At 32.0% G+C, this 10,072-nt stretch overlaps 1 protein-coding gene across 1 annotated transcript; it reads left to right on the top strand.

Annotated features, from left to right (window-relative positions):
• Positions 1 to 3,524: 3,524 nt before the first annotated feature.
• On the top strand, positions 3,525 to 9,937 carry LOC141448020 (tubulin beta-2 chain-like). Its single transcript, XM_074116034.1, has 7 exons — positions 3,525 to 3,679; positions 3,952 to 4,060; positions 4,656 to 4,882; positions 5,769 to 5,897; positions 7,379 to 7,578; positions 8,177 to 8,407; positions 9,520 to 9,937. The coding sequence occupies exons 1-7, from the start codon at positions 3,623 to 3,625 to the stop codon at positions 9,908 to 9,910; spliced, it is 1,344 nt and encodes a 447-aa protein (XP_073972135.1). The 5' UTR covers positions 3,525 to 3,622; the 3' UTR covers positions 9,911 to 9,937.
• The last annotated feature ends 135 nt before the right edge of the window (positions 9,938 to 10,072 follow it).

The raw sequence follows: 10,072 nt of genomic DNA, 5'->3' as shown, positions 1-10,072 counted from the left end.
TAAGGTTCTTTTACATTTTATAGTTTATAATGTTTATGAAGTTGAGATTTATTTTTAAAAAAAATCTAAAAGAATGAAATAAATAATTGTTAAAACTCTGTACATTTTTCTTGAAAAAATAATTATTTTGAGTGTGTAATTTAAGACAAATAAAGTAATTAAAAGTCTTTTACTAACTTTAATATGTGGTAGATTATAAATGTTTTATTAAAAATTGGTGGGGGGTTCTAATGATTCTTCCGAATGACAAATCAACTTTTCTTAGTGTAATCCGAGCAGCCACATTTTGGTATCTGGTTATTAAAGTGAATTAATCTCTACATTTGAGAGTTTTGTTTTTTGTTTTGTTTCTAACGAAAACTTGTTAATGATTTTTAAGATTTAGGAGGGCATAGAAAGGATTTCATTTCATAAAATAGTTTAAAAAATCTAGTTATGTCAACAATTGAATAAAAAACTTTTTATCAGAACAGCAACAAAATGAAAAATAAACACGCACATTGTACACCTTAAACTTAGTTGAATAAAATAGCTTAATTACTTCACTAAACTCAAAAATAATTTTTGTTCTTTAAACACGATAGGTCTGGTAATTCTTCGAGGACTGGCATTTTTGATACTACTAGCTCCAGATACGGGTGCCAACTTTTTGTTGCAATGGAAATATCAGAAGTATTGCCTAGCTTTGAGGAAGGAAATTGTGCATCTAAGTTCTCACTTTTTACTTCCACTTTCTGTTTTTAATTTAATGAAAATGGGACTAATCCTAAGACTGGTACTGTCTGATTAATTTTTCGTAGCTTCAAATTTTCTCCATGCACACTTTTTTCTGGATGAAATCGCCTGCCATATACTTTTTGTTTGTTAAACCTGTTTTTCAATTTAAAATCTCTAATTACCCTCAATGGTTTTTAATTTGTCCATTTTTTTACGCCTTATCTGAGGCCTCAGGAGATTTAGACAACTTCTTAATTGTGTTCCCAGCCAAGCTTTAGTTTAGCAGCAGAGATTTCCAGTTGCTATATGTTGCATTGCTACAGTAAAGGAAAAGCAGAGTTTCAAATTTTAGGCATCTCCTAACTCGCCCAAAATAGTCATTAACGATCGCTTAATAGTCTTTTTGACCGAATTTTTGTTGCATCGTACGGGTTTAAAGGAAGCTCCCAACCAGCGAATTGGGTTTAGCCACTCACTACTGAAACTCTCCATACTACTTGTACAGACCGAATCGAGTGTCAGGTTAAGAACTATGGCAGTTTTTTCGGAATCGGAACAAAGAAAACAGTTTAACTGCATAAATACTATGATAGTTACAAAACTGCAATAATGGAAAGAATTAATGAGCTAGCTGAAAGTAAAACCAACCAAACCAAATAGTGTTTCATGTGAAAGAACCTAAATTAATCAATTTATTTACTGCAAACATAAGTCATGTTGATAAAAGCAAAGGCTGAAAATATAAATCCGCCTGGTCTCAAAATAAGTGTAATCGAATTGAAAAGAATAAAATGAAGAATTGAAAAAGTTTATAGGAAGGGCAACTCAATTTTAGCTGTCAAACTCAACACAGGTGCGCTAAAGGACAACTTAAAATTTAATGAGTGTAAGATGAAACAGTGGTATTGTGGATGTACGGTGGGATAATCTAGTATTAGAATAATTGGTCGCTTACGTGGGATTTACAGAGCTTCTCTTTTTCGAATAGACCTAGAAGATTTGCTGTCTGTGAAGCTAAAGACACTGTCAGAATTGTCCCAAATATGAAACATCTAGGAAAAACTCGTTCTTTAACAAAAATATTGTATTGTATTTCATTATCACAAGCTAATGACTACATCAGTACAAATAAAGTTTTATCTGTAATTCAGATTGTAACTATAAACGTGATAAATTTCGAGATTTAAGAATGTAAGGAAATGAAAGCAAAAATAATTACTTTCAAGTGTTACTGTAAAGATATTGAATAACATCTTTAAAAAAAATAAAAAAATAGCTTAAAACCAACTAAATTTGTGGACATAATCTTAGAATTGGGACAATTCCACTTTGAAATGTTTCTCATTTCAACTTAAAATAATATATAAAGTCTTTCTTATTACACTCCGTAGGCGTAAAACATTAAAAAATGAATATTTATAATTATCACTTGTAAGTATTAACAGATCTGTATAAACTGTCGAAAATACCAGCCTCTGCTATCTAACGGATTTTATAGTAACTACTTCAAGTCCGACTGCTGCTGCTACTGGACTCAGCGGCATTCTTAGAAACTACAATTTTATATTTTTCTTGTAAAATAATACAAATTATTGAATTATTTTAAACGTAAAAGAGTTTTATGAATTTTATTCGATTTTTTTTTTTTAGTTTTATTCATTTTTAATTCAATAGAAAAACTTCAAAAGAATAATAATGCTTTTAAAAAATTAAATTATCTCTCTCTGGAATCTTTTATTTCTAATATATGTGTCCTTATATAAAATAAATCTGTCCTTGCTCACCTTCACGAACGAGATGATTTTTCTCACAAATGTGAATCCAAAGATTGAAAAAAATAGAACCATGCAAAGGTACCAAAACGATCATAGGAATTTTAACGAAAGAACTGCTTATTATTTATTGATCGAGTGCAACTGAATTGGAACAGCTATCTCTATGAAAATTGGTTTTCAAGGAGAATTATAGTGGCTATAATTTTTGGAATGAAAATTTAGCTGTATCAAAACCTAATAGGTGCCATAAAAGCAGTTATAAGATGGTCTGTACCCAAAAACTGGCACTTCTTAATATCCAAACGATTAGATAGATGAATAAATGTAAGAAAATAAGTAGGAGAACTAGTAAAGTGAAGTACATAGATGCAGTAGATTGTAGTTTGATTACGGATAGACTCAATAATGTCTAATCCATTGCGATCTAAAAGATGTATTATGGCTAAGTTGTAGAGTGTGTAATGTGTAAATACGATTGAATGAATATGATGTTAAACTAGAGTTTGCCAGAGGGTTAGCTAAACCCAAATTATGTACACATCAACTAACTCTCCAGGCCCTACGTACGTATATTGACGTGACCGAAGGCAACTACGAACGCCTCTTGCACCGTCGAAAGAAGAAACTGTATTTATTTTTATTTTTGTAATTTTACTTTACTTCTTTATCAAATACACTTTGATAAAGTGTATTTGATATATTTTATTTTTATTTATTATTTACTAATGAGATTTGATGTATTGATTTTGTTTACGCTAATACTGTAAATTCCACTTAAGAATCCTAACTTTGCTTCTTTTTATAGCACGTATATAGCTGTCACTAGTATTCTTTCTTTTTAATGTTATTTCTATCCACCAGAGTTATTATTTTTTTTATTACTATAATTTCTGTTTTTCAATTCTTATATGCACTCTTTATTGCTCCTTAAGACAATGAGGTCCCTTCATATAGCAATATTTAATGTAAATAATTGGTTGAGGCTGTTAAATTTGATAAAATGTTTAGTGTTAAACTTGTAATATAGGTGGCATACAAATGATTTACATCATAAAATAAATTTTTTCCAAGGTTACGCGTCATCAAGATCATTGAGTTCCCAAAATTCTTAGTTAAAAAAAGAAATCAAAATGAGGGAAATTGTGGTCATCCAAATTGGTCAATGTGGAAATCAGATGGCCACCAAGGTAGACTGTCAAATATTTTTGTTTTAGAAATTTTTCCTTTATTTTGTTAAGGATAATATTGATTTAACTTGTTTCAAGACCTAAAAAAAAAAAGTCAATGATGAGAGAAAACTGTCCGGAGTGGTCGATAATGCAATGAAAAAAGCTCTGGGCGCCGATGGCCTCAGATGTTGCACCAGAAAATCAAAACAAATAATAATAATTTAATAACATAGAGTAGTTTGATCCTTTTTTATTCCAGATTTCTTTTTTTTTTTATTGCTAATTTACAGTTTTGGGAATTAATCTCTGATGAACATGGAGTTTCTCCTGCAGCTAGGTACACAGGCAATTCTGATTTACAATTGCAGAGAATCAATGTATATTTCAATGAAGGCAGAGGTACGCACATTCATGCAAGTATTTTTAATTTTTACATTTTGAGAATGCTTCATTGTATGCACCAATAGGTGAATAATCCCCATTTGTCAACTGCAAGAATTAGTAAAATACTAGAATTCAAAATAGGGTTCTGTTGCTGTTTGGAATTCAATTATTCATTTGCAATGCAATACGGCAAAATAATGTACAAAATCAGATAACAGTTTAGGCAAGAAATCTTATATAGAAATGAACTAACTTCAAGCTATTAAATAACATTAGTAAAAAAGATATATAAATAAAAAAAAAATTATTTTAAATATTTATTCATTATGTTTGTTCTTTGTCATTGTTATGTGGCCCTAGCAATTTTTTCTACGAGCCAGTACTCGACAAAAAAAATTAATTTTAATGATTTTTTAGATAAAAATGACTGGCATCAGTCATTAAACGATATAATTAAGTAACACAAACCTACATTCTATTGCCTTTAGAATCCTAATAAACTAGTGCAGCTTAGAAAATTTAAAAAAAACAAAACTTTTTTATTATCTAATTTCAAGCTCAAACGGATAAATGATAATGTATTGAATTATCAAATTCAATTTTATTTAAGGAAATAGATATGTTCCTCGAAACGTTTCGATCGATTTGGATCCAGCTATTGCAGATACAATAGTTGGAAGTCCTTATGGTAGACTGTATAATCCGGAACAATTTGTTATGGGCTCTGGGGGTGCTGCAAATAATTGGGGAAAAGGACGTTATTCAGAAGGCGCTGATCTGGCTCAAGAAGCTCTCAATGTGGTTAGAAAAGCTAGTGAAAGCTGCGATTGTTTGCAAGTAAGTTAAATAAGGTATTTTATTTCTGATTTAGAATATCTAACAATATTTATATCGAAATACATTTAAAGCTTCTACCATCCGCTCGGCTTTGTTAAAAAAAAATGTTGCAGTAGGTTTAGACGAATAGTTAGTACCTGTCTCTGGTCTGCGGTTTAAGCACTCAAGTCCTTCAACTTATTGAGCACCAATTCTTTGATCGCCAAACTAACGAATTATTTTGCAACGCCACAAAAGGGTTGGGAATCCCTTCCCGGCTAACATTCAGGCGCCTCATTGCCCACAATAAGCCGAATGTCTACCATCCGAACGAAAATCTATTATTTTAGCTTCCAATTCCCTACAAAGGGTATCTCCACTGGCCTTGAGCAAACTTCATGGTAAAGACCGCCTGACGCCTTCTTTGGATGAAAATATACGGACACTGAAATCAATTATTCTTATTGAAATTTAATTATATTGTAGCCAACTAACATCTCTGTACAAGTTGCAAGAAAATTGAATAGCGTAAATTGCAGTTAGTCATGTCAGACCACTTTTTTCCCGAACTTATCGGCTGGCAAATCTATTATTTCGTACAAGTAAATGTATCATCTTTGTGACTCTGTCGCTGCTGCGGCAGATCGCCTTTGTTAGTTGGGGAAAATGTAATCTTTAATTATTGGCTCCTGCTCTTATGTCAGGCACAGCTGATCGCTGCTACAAATCGCGTTCGGTGTGATAGGCCTTTTCCTTTAAGAATTTAATACGAAAATGGAAACTCGATGTGACTGAGATAGAGCTATCAAGCTAATTATAGCACCTAACATCATCGAAATTTATGGATGGATATTATAATGTATCAACGAATCTATCTTTTCTAATATCATTGCTTATATTTGCTTAGGGATTTCAAGTAACTCAAAGTGTTGGCGGAGGTACTGGCTCTGGATTGGGTAGTATAATTTTGGAGAAAATTAAAGAAGAATATCCGGACAGAATACTGAGCACAGCTACTGTCCTACCCTCACCAAAGGTAAATAAAAAAATCAATAAACAAAACACACCCACTCATTCTCTTAGCTAGAAAAAGATAAAAACCTCTGAACAATAATTTCAAGAATTTGTTCTTTCTAAAATTACTAACCCTACCTTAATTTACTTTGCAACTACATGAGTCAGAAACTTCCCTTGATGAAGCGCGTTCATCCTAATCAAACTTTTATCATGTAAATTTTGCTTAATGAACTACAGTATCTTTTATCAAAGACTTCAAATTGGAGAAGAATTTTTCTTAAGAATACACAATCCATGGGCCGTCTGTACCAACAATTTTGATTTCCTTTAATGTATAATAAAATATTGATTATGCAATAAATCGTTTGATCGTGGATTATCTCAGAATTTTCAATTTAACTAAATGAAAGGGTCACGTACTAGCTTTTGTTAACAGAATATTCTCTACACGCGCGTAGATTTTGTAAAATTTTTGTTTTTAACCTTTTTTTAATGAAAAAGTGTTTTAAAGAATTCCGATATAAGACTATAGAAGAATAAAGAAATTACTTCTTGGCAAAGCTTTGATAAATATTGCTTTGCCATAAAAATAATTTCAGCAAGGCACATTAGGGTCTTTGTTAAGGGCAGGTCTATAATTGAATGAATTTATTTTTGTATATTTCATGTTATAATCTTGTTACAAAAAATGAAATAAAAACGTGCTCATTTTTTTTTGCTTTTTAACTTTAATTTGTTAAATTAAATTAACTTTTTCCTTATTATTATGCAAATTACATTTTGCAACTATCACAAAAGTAAAAAAGAAAACTATATAAAAGACAATTTTTTGAAAAAAAAACCTAATGCCACAATTTAAACAAATAACATGTTGCGTTAATTTAAATAGATTCCCCGACTAATGCCATACATGCCGGCTAAACTTCACTCTATGTGCAGCTTTTTGTGCTAGGGAAGTGACTGCACAATATAATTTCAGTCGCATGGCACCGTCACTATCTTGAAAACCATATTGATAAAACTGTCGGAAAAGATGGGCGGCTGTGATTTTTGAGGAAATGGTGTAGCAGTGTCTCTGCACATTATTGTCGTGGCCTTCTCCGTGAGCTGATTTATTTATTTCCTGTTTAGTTATGTATATAATTTCTTCATTGATTGTAATATACATATATCACTGCATCTCGGCTTAAAAGGAACTCTGAGTCTTGACCAGCGAAGATTATTTACATTTGTAATTGGGATATGAAAGTGTAACAAATGGGATTTACGAAATATCCTAAGAACTTGGGAGAGAATGATGGTTGGGTGTTCTTCGGCCCTATGTATAAATTACGGTGAATGAACTTCTGAAAGTAGAATGATATTGAAAATATCATTTGAAATAATTTATAGTAATTTTAGAAATTACCAATTTTGGAACTTATAAATGTGACAGTTGACTTTTTTGTTCTGATCCTTAATATTTTATAGAATTTTTTAGCAATAGTAATTAAAACGAAGGTTTCAGATGCAGTAGTTGAATCGTATAACAGTATTCTAGGATTTAATTACTTAATAGAATATGCAGATCAAACATATTGTTTGGACAATGAAGCCTTGTATGGTATCTGCCAAAAAATATTAAAATTAAGCTATCCTACTTTTGGAGACTTGAATCATTTGGTTTCAGCGACGCTTGCTGGAGTCACTACTTGTTTTAGGTAAGTCTGTATTTTCTTTCTTTTTCCGTGCATTAAGCTGACCCTTTCCTTAATTCTGTTCTTTATTATTATTACTAATATTAAGGCGTATGAACATCTCAGATCGTTGAGCCTCGCGGGACTGTATCTGAAGTTGCAGACAGTATCCTGTATTTTCTCGTATGAGGTGAAAATAGGTGCAGAATTCGAAAACGGGAGCCAATTATATTCCACTGCGACATGGAAATCCGTTTGTTTTTATTCTTCCTTCTCTAACTTTTTTTAGACAACTATGATACGCAGGAATATTTTAAACAATAACAGTAACATCTACAAAGAGTACACAGTATAAATATGTGTTGTGCATGTGTTTTGATGGTGAGCAAGATTTTTTTGGTGAGTTCAGCTAAAGCCAAATACATCACCTAACTCTGCAGGCCTCTTAAGAAGCTCTCGGAAGTGTCAGGGCATGCGGTTGGGCACCATTATCTTTGAAGAAGTGGCTGGTTCACTTCCCACAACGATATAAGTGATTTTTGGCTTAACCCAGGGAGTTTAACTATAGTAATTAAAATTTTGGGTAAAAAAAAAAGCTGCTTTAATTTTTTTTTCTAAACAGATTTCCCGGACAATTAAATTCAGATCTAAGAAAATTACAAGTGAACATGGTGCCATTTCCGAGAATGCACTTTTTTGTTCCTGGATTTGTTCCGTTGACCTCTAGAGGATCTTCCACATACAGAGCGGTTACCGTACCTGAACTGGTTGCCCAAATGTTCGATCCTAATATATTTATGTGCGACTGTGATCCGAAAAAAGGAAAATTTTTAACTGCTTCTGCTATCTTCAGGTGAGTGATTAAAATTGCGTTTATAGTACATTTTATTAGCTAACTTTTCAGCTTGGGGTAATAGATTTCGATCTTGAATTTCCATGCTAACCCTACTCCGTTCAGCCTAGCAGGTCGGAGGTTTTTTTTTTTTTTTTTTAAATCTATTTAGTTTGTCAAAAGTACAAAGAGCTATATCAGGCTCTCTACTACAGCGCTTTCTGTTGCAAACATTGCAAAGTTTTGTTGCTAGCAAAACTTGTAGTTCAATTACGCCATTCTTATTGATTTAATTACTAGATGATAAACTCATCACTTCTATAACCTTTTTATGTTGAGTTCTTGAATTGGGATATACTAAGCCTCAATTATTTTATCTTTTCTCACCCGCGTAAGGAGTTTGTACGGTGTACGCGTTCGAGCAACCGTAGTTTAAATTTCAATTGAAATTAAAATTTATTTCAATTTATTGAAACTCTCAATGATTAGCTTGTTATTTACTCTTACAGTTTTCTTAATCGGGCTCTTTTTTCCTCTGCATTCCTTCTGTCATTACAGAAATTTCTTTATCCAGAACTGCCTTAGCGTCATTTTCTAAACCTGAACATTCTTGCACACAAATTATGGCAAACCATAATTTATTATGAGTATTATTAAGCTTAATTCAGGATCTAATAAATTATACTGTTATAGTTTTAACAGAAAATTACTGACTTCGCATTTTATCTGTTCCAATAGAAAGTTAGAGGTCATTTAATTTCAGGGATACATTTTCTCTCGTGCTGTTAAACTTTTGGTGCTATTGAATATGTTCACAGTTTATTCATATATATTCAGTTCAGATTATTTTATAATCGGGTTTTACAGCTCTTAAGGTTAATCTAAACTGCCTTACTATAAGTCGGCTTCAGTTAGTGGAGGCACATTAAGTCGTATGGAATATTTTCTAAATAATTGTGCCTTTACATGTATCAAAAGGTAAGAGTTACATGTATTTTATTCAAGTGCTGCTGATTCAAAATGTTTACTCTATACAAATCTTTCTAACCAACATTGATGACGGTGGCAAATGGGTAATGCTAATTTCGAATATATAAATTACACCCTAATATTTGTTTTCATCTTTTTTGCAGAGGTCGTTTATCAACACGTTTGGTGGATGAACAACTGTCTAATGTTCAGGATAAAAATTCATCATATTTTATTGAATGGATACCAAATAATATAAAATCAGCCGTTTGCGATATACCACCACGTGGTATGAAAATCTGTGCCACTTTTCTTGGAAATACTACATCACTTAAAGAAGTATTAACCAGATTATGTAAATCATTTGCTGCAATGTACTCTAGAAAAGCGTATCTACATTGGTACACAGGTGAGGGTGTTGAAGAGAAAGATTTTGTGGAAGCTGAATCAAATGTACGTGAACTAATCAAAGAGTTTCTGTCGCATGAAAAGGCGCCGGTATCTAGCAATTCAGGTAATGGAGATGCATCAGACGAAGATATGGATGACGATTAGCCACAAAATATATCCCTCATTTTAATATTATTGTGTTTTGTTAATTAATCCGTTTGATTTATTAAGTATGTATGCTCACGCTATTTTCTCTTACCTTTCACCTAAAGCTCATGCTACCAGCTTATACAGTTGCTCCTAACTCGCGATTTTTAAAACATAACT

This window comes from Rhodnius prolixus, unplaced genomic scaffold (genome assembly GCF_049639745.1).
Source record: "Rhodnius prolixus isolate KJV_2025 unplaced genomic scaffold, Rpr scaffold_13, whole genome shotgun sequence".
Lineage (NCBI taxonomy): Eukaryota > Metazoa > Arthropoda > Insecta > Hemiptera > Reduviidae > Rhodnius > Rhodnius prolixus.
This window is presented reverse-complemented; position numbering and strand designations above follow the sequence as displayed.

Bases quoted from the DNA above. Each gene is read 5' to 3' on its own strand.
- LOC141448020 (XM_074116034.1), top strand. From the start codon at position 3,623: ATGAGGGAAATTGTGGTCATCCAAATTGGTCAATGTGGAAATCAGATG. The intron at 4,883-5,768 runs GTAAGTTAAATA...ATATTTGCTTAG, and splicing joins AAAGCTGCGATTGTTTGCAA to GGATTTCAAGTAACTCAAAG. The intron at 8,408-9,519 runs GTGAGTGATTAA...TCTTTTTTGCAG, and splicing joins ACTGCTTCTGCTATCTTCAG to AGGTCGTTTATCAACACGTT.